Source organism: Pelecanus crispus, chromosome 1 (genome assembly GCF_030463565.1).
Source record: "Pelecanus crispus isolate bPelCri1 chromosome 1, bPelCri1.pri, whole genome shotgun sequence".
Taxonomy (NCBI): domain Eukaryota; kingdom Metazoa; phylum Chordata; class Aves; order Pelecaniformes; family Pelecanidae; genus Pelecanus; species Pelecanus crispus.
In genome coordinates, this window is record NC_134643.1 from 216,367,584 (window position 1) to 216,387,761 (window position 20,178).

Below are 20,178 nucleotides of genomic sequence, written 5' to 3' on the forward strand. Positions count from 1 at the left end.
AAGTCAGGTGGAAGATAAAACTCTCGCTTCTCTTTTTTTGGAAAACAGTTTAAAAATCAGTTTTAAACCATCCAGCAAGACACAGCAGTAGAAGCAATTTTGATGATGGCTCTGAGTTTACTATAGACAATTACTTAATTGCTACTATCCCTTCATGTGCCCATTGGCAAGTATCGTAATTCCTGTTGATATTAGCACATACCTTGTACTTGTACCCCAGGTGAAATAGCAGCACCCCGCACCGGCAGGGGTGCAGACCCGATGGGTGTTTGTATGCCCATTTGAGACATTATGGAGGAACCAAGGCCACCCTCAAGGTCCATCATTGCCATGGCCTGAGCCCTTGGGGCTGCAGGGGCTCAGCACAACCCGACCCTGTGCTGGTGGGCAAGGGACCCCGCACTTTCCCAACCACCACAACACAGTCCTCTGAATTGTCTCATTGCATTTTCACAGGCTGTTTTTTCAGCACAGAATATCCTGATGAATAATACAAATACGCTACACTACTTCTTTGTAAATTTAATTAAGCAATTGAAGGGAGAGTTAAAACATGGCCATGCAGTGTAGTAATCTACAGCCACTCTGCCACATCGTGCCTAGGAGAACAGAAAGGGAAATTAACAGCTGCAAGGAAGTTTTATAGTTTTGTTTCCAAATATCTGCAGTGGGGGAAAATAAAAATCAAGATAGCAAAATGTGAGATTTAAAAAAATATTGTCAATATTATCTAGCAAAAAGTACGTAATATAAAGGTTACTGTGTATGTTTTACTTTGGTCTGAACATGTAGATAAGTCTGCTCATTTTATATACATACAGGAATTGTGATTACAGCCTAAATAGTTCCTATTCCACCCTAACATCAAGGTGTAACCCATCATGCTCAGCAATATGGAAATCTCAATTAACAACAAAATATAAACGTTAATTCATCTAGGAGTTTCTTCATGAGAACAGAGATATCCATCCACTGCTTACTGCCCAGTTCCCTTCCAAGAGAGAAACTATACCTAAATAAATAACTAGAGATGAAAATGCCGATGCCTCCCACAGTGAAGAGCTCTGAAGACAAATCGCAGGAAGGTTACAGGACGCAGATATTGCCGCTGACAAGAAATGTGGTCTGGAGGATTTTGAGTGGAAGTTTCAGGACAATAAAACTCAAATTCAGCAGCTGCTGCCATGGTAAAACAACTGGCAAGACAGTACTTTTTTTTTTATATATTTCTTTTTCATCTGCGATACTGTACATTTCGCTGCCATGACAACTAAACATTTTCTGCCCATCTGTATGGTGACAGAATAGATATGTACATCTGTTCATGAATCTTGTTTTTAAAAGACAGATAATATTTTCCCAACTTTTGTATGTTTTTAAAGCTCTCTTCAGAATGAAGCAGAATATTGCGGCTTCTCTAAAATAGTGGTCCATAAATCACACCACGCAGGCAGTATGTTGCCCAGGAGACACTCTTAACATTGCTCATCACGACCACAAACAAAAAAGTCAAAATGGAGGCTGGTGACAAGGGCCAGGGAGCATCACCTTCATGGCGCATTCCCTCCCCGTGTTGCCTTTGCGTATCACCATTAGCAATATCACTACCTAGAGACCTACTTCCTTACCAGCTGATTAGAAACACAAAGCCATTTTCACAAAAAAAAAAAAAAAAGGACAATATATGACTGATTAGGGACAGGGAAAAACATTTTGTTGCTGTGTAGTTTAATAATTCTTTGAAGTCTTTGTAATATCTTCCATCCCAAGGCTTCCACATCCTTACAAGACATAATTCAATAAATAAATTAACTTCAGTGACATCAAGCAACTCAACCAAGGCTGTAGCGTCACTAATCTTTGTGTTTGCCTTGTCCTTAGGCACCTCCATTAAATAAAAACTCCTTTTCTGCGCTACCAAGCCCTAACCCTGTGCCGTCAAGTCAGGCTGTGACACTGGCACATGAGATTATTCCCAAGCACGTTAAGCAACAGATTCCTGAAATCTTTAGGAAGATTTCCAGCTCTGTGATTTAGTTCCAGATTAGTGAAAAACTGAAAAGAAAAAAAAGAAAAAAAGTGGCTCTGAAGTTAAAGTACTGCAACATGGAGACAACAGGGGGTTTGATGGGGAGTAGCTTGAAATTTAGATTGTACTGGGAAGGAAGACACTTCCACATACTGAAGTAAAAAAAAAAACAACAAAATAAATGCAAAGAAATCCAACAAAAACACAGAAGGTCAAACATCACATGAAAGAAAGGAGAGGTCTGCAGCTCTGATTGTGGCGTAGAAGTCAATATGGTTATTGAAACAGTGGAAAAGTGGGAGGAATACGAGATGGCAGAGCATCCTTCCCTAAAACAACTACTACCGTCTTTTATGCCACATAACACAGAAAACGTTTTGGCAAGGCAGTGAAGCCATGCTAGACGTGTTCCTTTAACACATTTTCAAGCCAAAACATCACGTGCTGTAGGCAGCATTAATCTGCTTTCCCAGCTTCTGCGTGCTGCCTCGAACCACTTGGCCCCAAGCCCAAAAATGGGAATTAGTTGCTCAGATTAATTCCTGTCACCTCTCTGGTGAGCCCCGTACTGGATTTAAAACAAGGACACCATGGCAGGGCTCCTTACTGACATGGCAATTACTCTAAGCAGGCGGGTTAGCTAGTAGTTGCGGAAATTATTTAAGGTAAATGAAGAGAGAAGCATTGACTGAGCTCCCGGTGTGCCTTGCCCTCACCTACAGCCTTCCCACCTTGCTATGCTCACATTGTGTGCATCAACCCATGGCACCGACGCAGAGGCAGCACATCTCGGGTGTGCTCTGCCATGGGCTGTCCCGCAGCCGGGGGTGGCCAGCACTGCTGGCAAGCAGCTCACAGCTTGGGCATGCCACGGGCTGTGCAGGGCTGGAGGTCCTCCCGCTATCCAGGGGATAAACCAGCATGAAAACTCTGGTTCTGGTTAGTAGTGGAGCCCCATCTCACCCCATACCCTCTATAAATTATTTACGGTATCACAGAAAGTAGTATCTTGCTCCGGAACACCCAAGTGGCTTTTTCCCACAGTGCCCGAGAGGCAGGAGCACAACTCCAAAAACTCCCAAGTCCACCAAAATGGTATCCCATTATTTCTTTCAAGGAATGTTTTACCAAGGGGAACATCCAACAGTCCTTTCCACCTCTGGCCATCAGTTCCACAACTGGCAAGAATGGCTAAAAAATACTCTAGCTGCATTTTTACCCCCTCAAAATGATGCACCATAGCACTAGCTGCAGCATGGAGCTACAGCCAGTCCCTTGGCTAGGCCAAAGGGAAGACATGGCAATTATGGCAGGCAGGGAGCAACAGTAAGGGTTCGTCTCATTTAATCCTGAAATTTATTTTCTATTTTGTTCCCACCCAGCACTGCAGTAAGCCAGATTTCAGAGCATCATTCAGCCCCGGAAGGCTGAAAGGAACAATCAGGTAACCTGAGCACACGGCTGTTGGGTATGTCCAGTGCAGCCAATGCAACATTTCTGTAGTTAATTATTTGGAAAAAATGTACGAGCTTAAATAGGTCACTGCAATGCTACAGTTCTCCTTGGAGATTAGACTGGGAAAGAAGTGACTCCTGAAGGGACTTCTGTAACACCCTCCAACTCCAAATACCAAGCGATTGCATTACACACAACTGCTGCAATGCATTTTGATACATGTTTCCATCAAAATCACTCATAGCATTTTAAAGCCATTAATCATGCGAGACTCACAACCGGCACAGAAATGCCTTTGACAATGTGATGATCATTAGACTTATTGTACAGACAGGTAAAGTGAGGCATGAAAAGGTTAGTCTCACTGCCAGAGGGCTTTTCTCTCTCTCTGTAACATGGTAAGCAGCTTTACCCATCTGACAGCTGCTCTGACTTGTGATTTCAGCTCAAGGCTCAGGGGCCCACACCATAAACACCACGTAGCAAATAAGCATCCTCATCCGCTAACACACCGAATCCCCGTGTTGTAACATCCTGCTCGCTCCACCACAGCTGCTGCTTCCACACCAAAGCATCAGCTCTCACCCCGTGTTATTTCCAAGCCATTCCTCCATCCTGCTAAAATCAGTTCTGGTTTATCAGTAGGACTCTCCATCAAGCAACCTCAACAAAACAGGGAGTTACAAATTTCCTGTATGGACAAGCTGTAAATGCCTATATATGGCTCAGTATGAATTTTAATGACATGACCTATACCAGTGCAACTCCTTGCGTAGATGCTCTCAAATCCATGGGGTCACAGTCATATTGATCTAGCATAACATCACACAAGCATCAAAAGGACAACCCAGCCCTTAACTTTATACCTGATGTCCCTTTCTCTACCTCCACCAAAATGCCTATTGTTTTCAGGGCCCATAAATCCAATCAGGAAACTGATCCTCTCACTTCTTTTCTCCAAAACAGTTGAGTTCTCCTCTGATGGCCCTCTTGGACTGGCTCACCAAGTGGCTAAATGAAAAAGTAGCCACTGCAGGGAGGTGGTAGGGAGCAGCACAGGACTACGAATGGGCTGCCTTTATCGCAGCCAGAAGAAGGTTCAAGGGAGCTGGGAATGACAGCCTTATTTTACTGAAAAGATGGGATTCTTCACAAGCAATTCAAGTTAATGCAGAAAAACCTGTTTTTTTCTGGGTAGACCAGCCCTTCAGGAACCATGCTGGGGAAGACAGTATCTCCTGGACCTAGGTGACCTGGGGAAGGGGATCACAGCTCCTTTGCCAGAGGTTCCCATCCCCTCCAGGGACTTTCCAGGAGCCGAAACCCTCTTGTCAAAGTGGACTGGATTACGACCGGCAGTGTAAAGCAGCACAGTTACCCCCCTTGTCACCACACGTTTATTTCTGACCATGTTCATTATCTAGACAGAGCTTCCAACTCGTATCAGAGTTGTTTTAATTTGTGGGTATAGACAAAGAGAAACAGATTTTCTGAGAATTAGCTGGGTTTTATCTTTGCCAGTGACAGATTAATGCTCATTATGAAAGATTAAGCAATTAAAGGAAACCCCCATGAAAGAGCTGAAACATATGGAAAGTTTCAAACACTGGTATATTTACATGAAGACAACACGAACCCTTCTCTGCTCCTGACAATATAGGACTTTGCATCGCAGCACTGGCTACACCCAGCCACCAGTAGAATGTTTTTTTTTGCACTTCCAGCACAACAAATTCAATCTTTATAGTTCAGATAATTCAGGTATAATTTAGATATTACCTTACATCTTTAGCAGGAAGCAGCAATGGGTTTTGACAATAAATTGATGGGGGGCCAAACTCTAGAGTCAGCAGTCCTATATTCATTAGGTCACATTTATTAAAAAGATTTTGCCATTTGCACTTTAGCCAGGCACAGCTAAATGCCAGTCCTGTCCCCATCTCCTCTCCAAATGTCACTGTAGGCACAGTCCTCTTTTTTGATTATTTCACCTTCCTCCAGAAGGACGCTTTGCACCTCAGAAGCAGCTCGCTGCCCACACTGAACCACATGCTCCTAAAAGGAAGGTATCTCATTAAAGGTAGAGCCACACTAGGATGCAAAGGAGCCACACACTCGCAAAAAGCACCTCATGTCATTAGCAAACAGCTGGTGTAGCTGCTCGTTGTGGAGATGAAGACACCATTAATTTGCTCTACATGGAGGTACCGAAAGCTCAGAACACACTTCCCCATCCCTGGTACTGTGGGAGGAAAAAAAAATCACACGTTAAAAGTTTGTGAGGCTTCTAATGGAAGTAACTCACGTGGGCTGAATCTGATGTACTCAGGATTTCCTTAAGAAGAAGGATGAGGCAGGCATCTCTGAAGAGTGGTGCTGGGAATGGTTAAAGCAAGGGAGGCTGCCCCATCCCTGGGAAGGACCTGCAGCTGCTCCGACCACCCAGCACTGCCCACAAGAATCAGCCCCAAAGTCCTGCTGAGGTTTTGCTCTGATCCCCCTGCGGGTGCCAGCAGCCCTGAGAGCCGCAGCGGGCAGCCCAGGACTCCGGCTAGCCCTGGATCGGGACACACTGCTGGTGCTTGCCACTATCCAGTGCTCTCCCCGCAACAGCAAAATACAAGGTTATCATCCCATAGGAAGCTGCGTTTATCACTGATGATGGCTTGGACTGTGATCTGCCACCACCTCAGAGCTACTGCTTAATGATAATTAAGGCAAGGTAATAAACGTCACCTCATATAGCCAATAGAAGTAGTGCAGCGCCAACCAATTCATCCTTAAAGACCATCTCAAGAAGAAACAATAAAATCCAGCCCTTTTAAAACCAGCTCCAAGATCCTGTATAGCTTAAGAAGGGTGGTCTCATATGGAAAGACATGCTGGGAGTCAGAAAAATCTGTCCCATGTGCCACTGTATGCTATGGCCAAGTACAGCTTCATCGCAGAGGTGCTGAACACCTCAAGTTCCCACTGTTTTTAATGAATTTCTACATTGTCATTCCCCCCTGCCCAAAGAAAAAGAATCAAACTATTAACTTATCTACACCTCTCACATCCTTTCAGTAAAATGGGAAACTACATAAACGTTGTACATCAAAGAGCTTCCTTCATTAAAATGTGAAAAATAATTTGTGTACTTTAGATGAAAGGTGTTCTGGGACTGTGAAGTATTCTGGCAAATTTAATTAAATCCCATAGTTATTCTCTCATAAAAATAAAGCTTTTGAGGGGAAAAAAAAAGTTATTAAAAATTTAACTGATTCACAGTTAGGGTTTCTTTTTTTTACTTTTTGGAAAATCTTTACCTTATAAACTGAACCAGTGGTGAGAAGCAAAACTATTTTTAGTGACCTATGGGTAAAGTTACGTTTCCAGAACACGAATTCTCAGTAAAACTTTCAAATGAAGAGGCCAAATCCCCAAATAATTATGCATATAATTCATTATTAGCTCAGTTGGTTAGAGCATGGTGCTAATAACGCCAAGTTCACAGGTTCAATCCCTGCTCACTGCAGGGGGGTTGGGCTCGATGATCTCTCAAGGTCCCTTCCAACCCAAAGCACTCTATGATTCTATGGTTTTATGATTATGGGCTGCAATGATCTAAAATCTGAAATGAATTTACTATGCAAAGTTTAGTAAAACTGAAAAAACGAAGGCTTCAGTTGTGAAAGATGGGCGGATCTAGCCGTCACATTGTGGAAGCAGAGCGCTATTGAAACCACACACAATCAGATTACTCTCAGGCCAATGTAAGCACTTCTTCATAATTAGTCCTGACATAAAGTAAAGCAAGAAAGTTTAATTTCATTCCTTATAGTCACTAGCATGATTATTCATCAGTGCTAATGGCCACAAGATCAGGTTTACAACTAAAAACTGATTTTCACTGGCAAAAGCAGCCGCATAGCTCAAGCCACACCCAAATCTCAGCATCTCCTTAGCCCCAGAGCCGCACACCTCTCCAGTCCGTCACCTCAGAGAACTGCCACTCACTCATACATGGACAGTGAGCACATTTTGCTCAACTCGGAGATGAAAACATCATCAAAGTAACTGAAAAGCATTTCCTAAGAGAAGCAGCTTCAGGCTAGAAGTGGGGCTGTGGTAACCAGACTGTCACCAGTGGGGAACAGCTGCAAAGTTGAGGCATAGTTGGCTATGAAGATGTTGTGTGTTTACTATCTACAGGACATGGTACAGACATCCAAGAGCAAAACAACACGTGTGTCTAAATGGAGGGGCAGGTTAGCTCTGCAGCACGTTCCTATGCCCCCAGACATTTAAATGGGGGCATGTCTGGAGGGTAGCACAGATCTCTGCAGACCCCCGCTCCCCATTTTCTTTCCCATACCCCTGATGCAGAGAGCACAGAGGAAGCCAAGCACCGACCTACATCTTCACACACTTCCCACTCCCACGGTACACCACAGCAGGACTTGCACAAGCAGAGGGCAGGTACCATGGGGAGGACCCACCTGACCACATTTCACCACCTGCAGTAGGATTCATCTCACCTTAGCTGAGCAACATGGTCATGTCCAATCTACGTGAGATATTTAACCAGGGAAGCGAAGCCATACGAGATGAACTCTGCCCCATGTTATGTGTCCAACTTAATCCCCATGTCACCTAATTATGGTGCCAGGGAGGGCAGCCCAGGGCCCAGCCAGCAGTGAGAGATCATGCAGCTTCCCACCCCATGTCCTTGCCCGTGCTCTGCAAAACACTGAAGGCACAGAGCCGACAGAGCTGTCCTCAAAACATCACCAGAAAAAGAGAAAGATATGACAAACTCCTAAGCACAACTAAACAGATCTACCTTTTTTTTGTTAGGCAAGGGCAAAATGATCAGGTTGATGCCACTGGACAACTTTGAGAAACACAAAAATTTATTAGTGCGAACGCCTAATTCAAACCAATTGCAATGAAAATTCCCTTCCCACATACACTCAGTTTGGCTTTCTCTCAGTTATTTCTTATTGGCAACACTTCAATGCTAATAAGACACCATAAGTGTATAAAATGTAATAAAGATGTTTACATTAAACAGCAGACTACAGATTAAAAGAATTTGTTCTGTGAGCTATAGAAGCTCATTGCCCAGCATCTATTTTCAGGTAAACATGTACGTATGAAGAGAAAGAGATCTGACAGCAAAAGGACTTTTTTTTTGTATTTTCTTTTTACTTTGCTGACAAAGACCTAACAAGTTCCAAGATATGAACACTGAAATTAGCCAAACAGCCTTAAAATATAAGAATATTTTTTAGCAATGGGAGCACTGAAAGATTAGAAGAGATTACCAAGTGCCTCATTCGCCATTACTTGTAGTCCTTGAACTGCAAACAGCTTCATAAAAAGCACCCTTTAATCCAGCTTCCAAAGTAAATCCTGGAGCTTGCATATGTACTGAAGCAGGGGAAGAGATATGTGGACTTATATTTTTGATAGTCCAGTGTTACCACCTGTCTCTGCTCCAGACCAGCCCCATGACCGTCTCTGTCCAGTTCTGCTGCTCCCTAAAAAAGCCACACAGCCTGCTACACGGGTCAGATGGCAGGATGCGTCCTCGATTTTATCGGCCACTGGACATTCCTCTCTCTTGGACTTGTTTCAGGAAAGGATTAGGCAGTGCACCAAAGTGGCTCCATGTAATCTTAGACACTGTTGAAACATCCTCCTTTGTACGTCCCAGGAGAACAGGACTGCTTGTATTGCCCTCCATACGCTCATAAGCTTGCAGTTCTGCATTAACAACATCACTTCCCAACATCCCTGGGCTTCCATTGGTGCTTTGGAAGAGCTAAAATGGATTTTTCTCCAGTTTCCTCTGAATTGCCATGAACTGCTCACATGGGAAGTCAGATCATGGTCTGAAGCGATGCCAGGATAAAGCTGGTGCTCAGATGCTCAGACTGAACACCAGACACTGGAAGTCAATTTTCCTCCAGTCTCATCTAACTGGCTACCTTGTGGCTTGGTCCCCTCGCTGGCACTTTGGGCATAAACTTTCTGCAGAAGCACCTGTGTGTAATTTAGTGGACCATGATGCACAGGATAATGTAGGGGTCACTTCTGGGCTTACACACTAAGGGAGAGAATAACAGAACACATGATAGTACAAAATACTCTTGGAAACAAATCTCAAGGGTGATAAAGGTGACAGCTAGGAAGAAATACAAACTGCATATTTCATTATTAATAAATAAATTACTCAGAGATTGAGATCAAATGTCCTATCGTCAGGTGCATCCTGAATAATAAAGGAGATCCTCTAAACATTTTCCAAAGAAGAGAAAACATGCAAATTACAGCGACCTATAAAAACTGTACATCATGAGCTGGTTTACGGGGTATAAAGCCAAGAGAGCTGCACAGCTTGAACGGAACAATTCTGCACGACTGGCCTCACTTAGGAAACTTTCAAAGTATGCCAGAATGATACTAAGGGCCCATTAAAGTAAATCTTTTTGTAAGCTGATGCATTGTTTTAGGGTTCATAGTATTAAATAAAAATTTAAACAAATTCACTCCAGTGAAACCAAGACAAGACTTGTTCCTTTACTAATTTACAGCTACAAATGACAGGGAAATTACAAACACACAGACACAAGATTTATCAAAACCCCTTGTTTTTCCACCACAACTAATTTTAAAGAAAAAGAAAAATGTTAACAATTACTTTCCTAAAATTGGAAATCATAAATGAAGGAAAGCTTGCACTATTAAAAGCTGCCAGAGATAATTCACAGAACAATGATAACACAATACTGCAGACTCAGAAATAGCTGTTCCCAGGAACGCTTTATTCATGCCTGACACAGATACAGGATGACAGACCAGATTTTGGCCAGGACCGTGCTGTGATCTGTCTGGCACGCTCCTTCCCGGAGAGGCTGCTCAGGAGAGCCATCATGGTCGGGCTGAGGACCGATGATCTCCAGTCCTCAGTGGTGGCTGTGAGTGCCTCCCCCACAAGCATCCCCCTTTCCTGAGCCACCTCCCAGCAACACCCACTGGCACTTGTTTTGTTGTATGGCATGAAGTTACTTTGAAAAATGGTTTTAGAAGCCTGGGATAATTAAGTGACTCTGAAATACTGGCTCTGGGCAATGAAATTTGCCTACACTCACCAGGAAAACGACAAACATTATGTAATACCATTGCCTCAAAACTCTACAATGAATTCAATCCTACAAGTGAGTCCAACCAGATTTACCCACTACCTCCTACACGCTTTCATAAAATTAAACAAGCAAGGGGAAAAAAAAAATTACGTATCACAAACCATTTTCATTTTTACTTGATTTTATTTCAAGGAAATGCTAGTAATGGTCCCACATAAATATTTATCAGACCACTCAAATTGTAATAAATGAAAGTATCCTTCAACTTGCATACACAATAACCAAAAACTATTTTAGAAGATGGCAACAAGATGCAAAGAGTCTGAAGCAATAAATTTATTCCGTTCTGCCAGACAGATGTAACAGTGCAGCCAGGTCTGGTTTATTGTAAACTATATCATCTGGTATTTCTAGTTTCCATTATTAATTGTTTGAAGACATGATTAGGGTTACTGGCTTCTTTTTAGACTCTAGCCACAGTTTGTCAGGAATTTCTATCACTCATGAGGTGCCTTAAAAGGTAAAAAAATAGAAGATCCAGCTGCTATCCTTGGCACCATAAATAAATCCATGGAGTCTACAATAATCTGCACTCCACCTCCATTGAATAGTATCTTTAAGATTTCAGCACCATGAAAGACAGGCTTGGCTTACTGATTTGAATTTCAGGGCTGAAAACACCTAAAGATAACAAGTTAACAGGGTCATCTCCAGCTCATGTTCTTACCAGGGGGCCTCTACAGGGGTGGAAATTAGTGCTAGCTAATGCCTAAACTTAAAGCCACAATGAAAATAAGGGCACTTAGACTCCCGAATAACCTTAGGAAATGAGGTAGTAAGTTTTGAAAGCGTTGCTTAAATCCATGCTTATGGGCTTTGCAAGAACATTAAAGATCCCCTAAGCATTTCATTAATGCCACTATTTTATCTCCGTGTTCAATTCCAGTGGGACTTAGGAAGATGTTTCAATGCTTTCCTGAGAAGCAGAAAAAGATTTACTGCTTCAGTTTTCCCACCTATGCAGTGGAGTTAGTCATTCCTCACATGCCAGGGCACTGCCACACCAACTCCAATCAAGCCTACAGAAGTCTCTGCAGCAGAAGATGTTGAGTGTGTCTGGTCTTTCTTCTGCTCTAGAATTCACTTCATTCATTTGCTATTACTAGTACATCCACGGGTAGTGTAGGGGTAAATATAGAAACTCTTCGAGTGCCAGGCTGTTACATCAACTGTGCACAGAATAGAAACAGATGCCAGACTAAAAAGTGGAGCTTGAGTCAAAAATGCTGTTTAGCTGAACCACAAATCATCAAAAAATGAGAAGGAAGATGTCAGCGTTTAGGCTAGGACTGATCTCATCTAACTCAACCTTTTGAGAAGTCAGGAAGTCTCACTAGTTGTCCAAGTCCCCACAGCAGCCAGAAAACAGGTACTGCTAGATGGCAATTAGTCACCCAAGGCAGATGGTACCATAAACCCATATGCATTTGCTGGAGTCACCACCAGCTCCTGAGGCAGCAAAAACCCACCATTTTGCTGTGGTATCAGCACTATGACAGTGTACATACCAGAGCTGAGAAAACCCAGGGGGTTATGAAGGCAGTAGAGTATCTCTGGCAGAGACCGTTTCCAGAAGACAGTTAGATCTATTAGAGCCATCACTAGGATGAAAACTCAGAGAACACCATCATCCCACAAAAATCTTAACAGATCTCTGCTCATTTTGTGTTACAACAATCTGAAAATATAAAGGGTTTTTTACACAATTCTCTTCTAAGGAAATTACATTAGCAGACTGGTGAGGAGTTTGGAGAAACACACCAGGCGGAAAGCAGTACTAGACATAAAGAAATGGCTCGGGCTTCTCCATAGCTCCTGAGTTGCATAAGGGGAAGGTAACCCTCTACTTCCACAAATAAGGTCACAGCATCAGATCTTGAAGACTTTGTATAGATGGAAAAGATGGTGGGATGCTCCTGTCCAGCACTGTATTCTCAGAAAATGAAAAATTGTAGAATATTAGCCGCACAACTCTCATCTCTTATACTCTTAAAAACCTTCTTTCCAGTTTTTATTTTTAGAAGTACATTTATGTGCGGGCTTCATATTGAAAGACAATTCCCTGAAATTAGGCTAAAAACATCAAACTGGTAGAGAGGAGTCTACACATATTATCTACCATGTGAACCTGACAGCATATATTCTTGTTTACAGTTGGTTTACAGTTAACAGGGATTGGTTACATCTGACCAAAGCAAGGTGTTCAGTGTAGACATCTACCTCTTGAGCTAGTCATACAAGGACCTTTCATAGTTCAGAGAAGAATGCACATTTTTAGAGCATGATTCATCCAACTTACTTCATATGCTTACTTTAGGGTAAAATGAAACGTATTTCTCAATTGCCCATTTCTCTCTGTTGACTGTAAGGAAAACCTGCAGTGACTAGTTCTGACTGTAGATGACCATATTTCATCATATAGATTACATCTCAGGCGTCCAAGAGAATGAGAGGGACGCAAAAAAAAAAGGCAGTTCTGAACAGGAGAGAGAAGGAGAAAGAGAATCCATAAATGGCAGGATGACATTATGTGTCCTTCAGTGCAAGGATCTTAAATGGCAAGCTTGTGACATTTATACCAACAGTCAATAAACAAGCCAATGAAGATAGAAAATCAATGAGTTTGAACTGTACACGTAGGCTGGCAACAAACTCAATCTCCACTGAGGCTTGAATCAACAAATAAGAGTCCTCTATTAAAAAAAAAATCCTTTTTTTTTAACCTCTAGGAAAATCTTAAACCAGTTTTTTAGCTATGAATCATGAGTTGAGCTGTAAACCCATGAGAAATTTAGTCTTCTGGCTAAGGTACTAGTGAGAAACCAGGGATGAAGTTGGAGGAGGTTAGGAACTGCTGCCATCTACTTCAGGAGAGTTTTTATTGATTTACAAATTTGTACTGGCTTTGCCTCCTGGATAAGGAAAGTAAATACACTGAAACAAGTTTGGAAGTGATTCACAAGGCTGTGGGACCAAATACATGTAAAATTTCACTTCAGCAAATACTTCTAGCTGGCAAACGCTCGCTGCGCTTCTGGTTACTACCACCTATGAACTACAGTATTTAACAGTGAATGCAGTAACACAACAATGATAATCCTCAAAACCAATTTTCTACAGCACAAGGCAAAGAGCAGCAGCACTGTGGGAAGAAAATCCCAGGCTCACCCACATGGCACATCTCTTATCAAACTGCAACAGCACCAGGATTTGCACGTATACCCTATGCAGAGAGATCCGTATTGGCCAATATGGACAAGACTCGCAAGCGCACTGACCGCAAACCACTCTTCAGACCTAAATGGAGACCAGCGTGTCGTGGCACCCACACCACAAGCCAAATCAAGTTCAGTGGAGTTAGATGCACCTATATGCACCTGTATACATCTAGTGGAACAAGAACGAAGCCACCATGCCAACAGCTTGGTGCGGTGTGGATCCACCATGCAGGCCTGCTCCTCCTCAGGCATCTCTGCACCGTTTCCCCTCCTCAGTACCGACATGCCTCACGGAGCACAGGCACATATCACTCAGCACATGGGGTGACACCATTAAGATCGAATATTGCAGAAGAATAAAAATAACGCACTCTAGCAGAATTTTGCTGAAAGCACACATTTGCTTGGAGTCCAGCCTGCTCACATATCAGGATGAATTTGGCCCCGCTTATATCCTAATGATTATAATGGATACTGCAGTCTTCTTTTCATTAAGGCAGCAGCCAAAACTATTGATTTGTTGTACTTCACGCTCCTGCTTACCTTCACAAATTTCAGGAGAGACGGTGCATAAGCCAATAGAGTCCGTCAGTTTAAAAGTGACAAATTAACTGTGCTCAAAGTAAATAAACAGCTATCTCTTTGTAAATTAATTCAGTATGTGACTTGAGCTCTTTTCTACAGCTAGAAAGCTGATTCATCATTCAGCAACATTTAAGTCGCCACAAGTTCAACAGCAGAGTATTAATGTTGAGTCCTATTTGACACAGCAGGTCAAATTCTGCACTCGGGTTACAACAGCACGACTCAGGGTAACCGCTGAACCCCCAAGCCTTGCTCTTCATACCCCCTTGGCTGCAGCTATGCACCTGAGTGTTCCCCAAGATGGTTTCAAGAAGGCTGAAGTTGTACTGAACAGTTGAGGAAAACAGATAGAAAAAGAATCCAAAAGAGTTTTTTGATCTGCTAGATTATAAAGTGTCTTCTGAAATGGTTTGGTGAAACAGGACAAGCCACTTGGTTGGTTCATTTTCCTGAAAATACTTGTGAAAGAATGAAAAAAAGACAAAGATATGCAACTTCTAAAGTTCTGGGAGGCAGTTTGTGGGGTACCCTCCCAACTAGATTTCAATTCTGGAAAGAAACTAAGTATGTTTAATGTGGAATATTGAGTACAATTCCCACTCATGTCAAAACATGATTTGTGCTTTACTGAATGGGGGCCCTTCCTTATTATAGGCTATCGCCCCTACTAGTCTAGCTACAGGCTAAAAACCCTGGTTAATTAATTAATGAGCGACACGCACTAACTTACTTTCCCTAACAATTCATTTCAGTTCATTAAATGTTGAATCTTGAGATTTTCAGACCAACACTGCAGCATTTGGACCAGTTTCCCATTACTTTATAAAGAACCCATTTAGCTGAAATTGATGCTATTGAATAAGCAGGTAGGCCAAAATTTTCAAATGCTGAAGCTTAAAATTGAAATTCATGTTCAACTGCCTAAATAATGCTGCCCGAATGTCTTCAACTGCTATTAGCACTGTAGGATATGCAAGTTCTTAACATTTCTGGAAATTAAAGTAGGCACCCTCTTGACTTTTGACACTCAAGTTTGATGTTTCTGGACACAAGGTTTTGACTGTGTCATCTGTGCACAGCTGCAGCAGAGAGACTATAGCACAAATAGAATAAAAATATTTTTCACTGCTTATGCCTAGACACGATCCACAGCATTTGTAATGTCGTCTGTTTTTCATAATGTTCAGTTTAGAAAGTTGACATTTGATTAAACAGTTTGATTTTGCCAAAACATACATTTTAATCTTATGTTTTAATACCACATTCTCAATTAAAAGCTTTAGAAAAAGACATACAAAGTCTGCATAAACCACAGTAAACCCACAGACCTAACATATTTAATAGAATTTCTGAAACTGTTGACTAATATTTTCTAATTTCCTCACTACTTCTAGTACCACATCTGCACCATTAATCCCAACATCTATCAGACATTTAAACAGCCAGCTTGTTAAGCATTTTACTAGATAGCCTTTTATACTTAGTATTTTCCACTTTTTCCAATAGGTTGGCGCAGTAGTGAAGTTCAGCATCTTGAAAATCTTCACTGTATTAATACTGTTTTCTAACATCGATGTTCATATTCTACCACCTCCAAGGGAAAGCCAGCACAGTTGGTTTACAGTTAGCATCTTTCCCTGTATTTCTACCTTTACATGAGCATGCCAACACTGATGAACACCATGCTACAAGAAAGCGTATTATACAGAATGGCATATCATTCCAGACTGCTAACTCCCATGAAAAATCACTCCCACCAACAATAAGAACAAGACCAAAAATAGGTTTTAGGATGAAATAATTCTAGTTTCATGTTCCTTATTTCCTTTCATTAGGTTTAACACCACATTCAGGGTCATTCTGTGCAGGTGACCTAAGTAATTTACAATGATCAACAGATAATAACAGTGACTGGAAGCGAGTAATTCCGTAACTATCACTGCTTTCTAAATGGAGCCATCACACCGCTGCTGAAAAGGAATGTCTTATTTCACACCACAGAGTGAGGAATGTAACCAGGTAATTAAATCATGTCATTGCTGTGCCTGGAAAATCCTTATTTATAATTTTATCTTGCCTATTAAGTAGAACTGAACTTCTTGTTAAGGGCAGAAAATAATTATGCCTAAGCTTTGCTTTTGCAAAAACCTCTACGAAGGGAAAAGGAAATTAGAAACAAAACTCACCAGTTTCTTCATCTATGCTGAATCTCCCCAGGCCGCTGCCATCCCTGATGGAATACTGGATCTCTCCATCCCTTCCAGAGTCCTCATCTCGAGCAACAACTTGCAAAACACTTGTACCAATGCGGGAGTTTTCCTTTACAGATCCAATGACGGCAAAGTCAGGAAAATAGGGGGTATAGAGATTTTCGTTAACATCCACCACTTCAACTTCCACAAAAGAAACAGAAGAGAGAGAAACTGGGCGCCCCTTGTCCTTCGCACGCACAGTCAGGTTGTAGAACTGCTGCTTCTCATAATCAAGTTCTTTGTTCAAGCGGATGGCGCCACTCGCTTTGTCTATCTCAAACCGCCCATTGTAATCGTTCACCAGTGAGTAACGGACTTGACCTCCCAAGCCGAGATCTGGATCATGAGTTTCCAACCAAGCTATGACAGTGCCAACTGGCAGGTCCTCAAGAACCTTCACATTGTAGCTGGATGGTATAAAGGCTGGAGAGCAATCATTGACATCATCCAAAAAAACCTTCAGAGGCACAATGGAAAACTGCTGATGGCCACTCTCTGCTTTGTCCCTAGCCTCAACCTTCAGCGTGTAGTTTGCTTTTGATTCCCTGTCCAGCTGATCAGCCACATACACCATTCCCGTGGAACTGTTGATGGCAAATTGCTGGGTGTCTGTCAGTACTGAGTAAGTCACTTCACCATTGGATCCTAGGTCTTTATCTCTGGCTTCTACCTGGATAATCTCTGTACCAAGACTTGTACTTTCTAAAACATTAACTGAGTAACTGTCCTGTAAAAAAACAGGCATGTTATCATTTGCATCCTCCACAGTGACAGTCAACAGTCTCCATGCAGATTTCTGTGGATTACCTAAATCGTAAACTGTAATATTAAGGAGATAGAGCTCTGTTTTTTCACGGTCCAACGGCATAAGAACATTAAGTACCCCTGTCTCCATATCAATGTTGAAACAACTATCTACATTACCATCAGAAATTGTATAAACTACTCTCCCATTAAAGCCTGAGTCTGCATCATAGGCTTTTATCCTCAGGATGGTGGCACCAACTGGCAGATCCTCTGATACCTTTACATCAGTAGGGAATGATTTGTCAAAATGTGGTGCCTGCCTGTTCACCGAATAAAAATCAAGAAAACCATCTTCCAAATTCAGCTTCACATTTGCTTTTGCCTTTTTGAGTAATTTTTCTGCTAGCTTCTGAGCAACTCTAGTTTCTCTACAGCTAAAGGTCTTTGAAGACACTTTCCCATGAACTACTGAAATATTAACAAACATAGCATCAGCAAAGTTCTCTCCATCAGTTGCCGTTATTTTAAGGCCAAAATTGCTGTTCTTTATGCCAGAATTAATCAGAGATTTTTTAAGTTGCAGGACACCAGAGTCAGGATTTAAATAAAAAATGCCGAGTTCATTTCCAGAGATTATTTTGTACTTCACAAGCTCTAACTCATCTATGTCTATTGCAGAAACAGCAGTGATATGACCACCAACAGGAAAATCAGATGAAATCACCCCCTGACACGCCACTTTTTCAAACAGGGGTTTGTTATCATTGACATTGCCTATATATATGGTGACATTCACCTCGCTTTCATGGCGGTAGGGAGAACCCCAGTCGGAAGCTCTCACAATGAACCTGTAGCTTTCTGGTGAGGACTCAAAATCCAGTTCTTCAGATGTGCTGATGACACCTGTAAACTGGTTTATTGTAAATGGTAATGAGTTCAGACTGGCAATGCTGTATGTTATGTATCCGTTTTCTCCCCTATCTTTATCAACTGCTGAAACTGCCAAAATGCTAGACCCCACAGAGACGCTTTCGTTGACAAACGAGCTGTAGGAGGGCTGCTGGAACTCTGGAGTGTGATCATTGGCATCTTCTAACCTGACAGTAACCTGTCCTTTTAAATCACCACCTTTGTTCGTATATACTTCTAATTCATAGAGATCCTTCTCAATGATTTTCAAAGGACGAGCAGTAGTAATAAGGCCTGTGTTGGGATTGATCTTAAAATACTCAGCTTCCTCACTTGGGGAGATTCTATATTCCACACCCTGTGGCTCAGGCATCAGCTTAACCACTGCAACCACCACACCAGGAGGTGAAAATTCACTGATCGAAACATCATATGCTTCCTTTTCAAACTTCATGGGGATACTTTCTTTCTTGGGACTAGCAATGTGGACCAGTTTGACCGCAGAAAATTTCTGAGGAGATCCTTTGTCCTTGGCTTGGAGAGTCAGGTTATAACCATAGGGGAAGCTGTCCCAATCAATAGGCTTTCTTTCTTTGATTTTGTACTCATTCATCCATTTACCTTCTTTAGTCAGAAAGAACTGTTCTAGTGGATCTCCAGCCACAATAGAAACAGATTCTATTTCTCCATTGGCTCCTTCATCTAGGTCATCAATGTTAACAACTGCATAGGTAGGCTCCTTGTCTGATGGGAAGGGAATATGGGTTACTACATTTATCGTTGGGGCATGTTCATTTATACGTTCAATGTGAACATAAAGCTTGGCAGTGCTGCTTACGCCGTTGTTTCCATAAAGCTTCATCCCACGGTCCACAGCCAAAATCTCAAGATCGTATCTGTTTTTCTCATCATAGTTTAACCGGCCACTTAAAGAGATAACACCACTCGTAGGATGAACTGAGAAGAGATCAACTTTGTTTTTGAAGTAATAATAAAATTCACCATTGGACCCAATATCCGCATCTGTTGCAGTCACCTGTGCAATGCTAGTCCTTAATGGAGTGCTTTCTGCTATCGTGACAGAGTATGTGGTTGGTGAAAACAAAGGTCTTAAGTCATTCATGTCCAAAACCTGGATGTTCACTTTTGTCCATGCTTCCAAGTCCTCTCCTCTGACAGATCCTTTCACCATCAATAAATAGTTGTCCTGGATTTCTCTGTTCAATATAGCAGAATTCCCACCTTTAGTCCTTATTCTTAGGAAGCAAAAGTCAGCAATGATGACTTCCTCTGCTTTAAAAAAGCCCTCGTCATCGCCAGACACTATCCTGTACTTGATATCCCATGAAAGGTCAGACAAGGTAATGCCCATCCTCGTTTGACTGTTGACATAGGTCCTGGCTGCTGAATTCTCATACACGGTAGCATTGTAAGTGGAATGTGTAAAGTGAAAGCCAAGTGGGGTGGTCCCGTGAGCTACCTGGCAAACAGACACCAGGAACTTGACAATCAGAAGGGCAAGGCATGACGGAGGTGGCCGTGAGCCTGACCAGCAGCCCATATTCACCTCCATCACATCATTCTTTCACCCTGTGACACAGAAAGAAAACAGCAAATGGTTGGTCAAGAGATAAAAACTGTACTGTGAGGTGTCATGTCAAAATTACTTATTAAATTTCTAATTAAAATTAAAATATATGCAGTAACTAGTCACTGCATATTTAACAAAACAGAAAGGGAGAGCACTATACACACACATACACACACAAAATCAGCAGTATTGGAATATA

At 42.0% G+C, this 20,178-nt stretch overlaps 1 protein-coding gene across 2 annotated transcripts in view; it reads right to left on the reverse strand.

The window, feature by feature from the left end:
* Positions 1 to 19,961, reverse strand: part of FAT3 (FAT atypical cadherin 3) — a 336,114-nt gene extending 316,153 nt beyond the window's left edge. For both annotated transcript variants that reach the window (XM_075727102.1, XM_075727095.1), the window contains exon 1: positions 16,667 to 19,961. In XM_075727102.1, the coding sequence (XP_075583217.1) occupies positions 16,667 to 19,961 (3,295 nt within the window). The remainder of the gene's footprint in view (positions 1 to 16,666) is intronic.
* Positions 19,962 to 20,178: the final 217 nt, after the last annotated feature.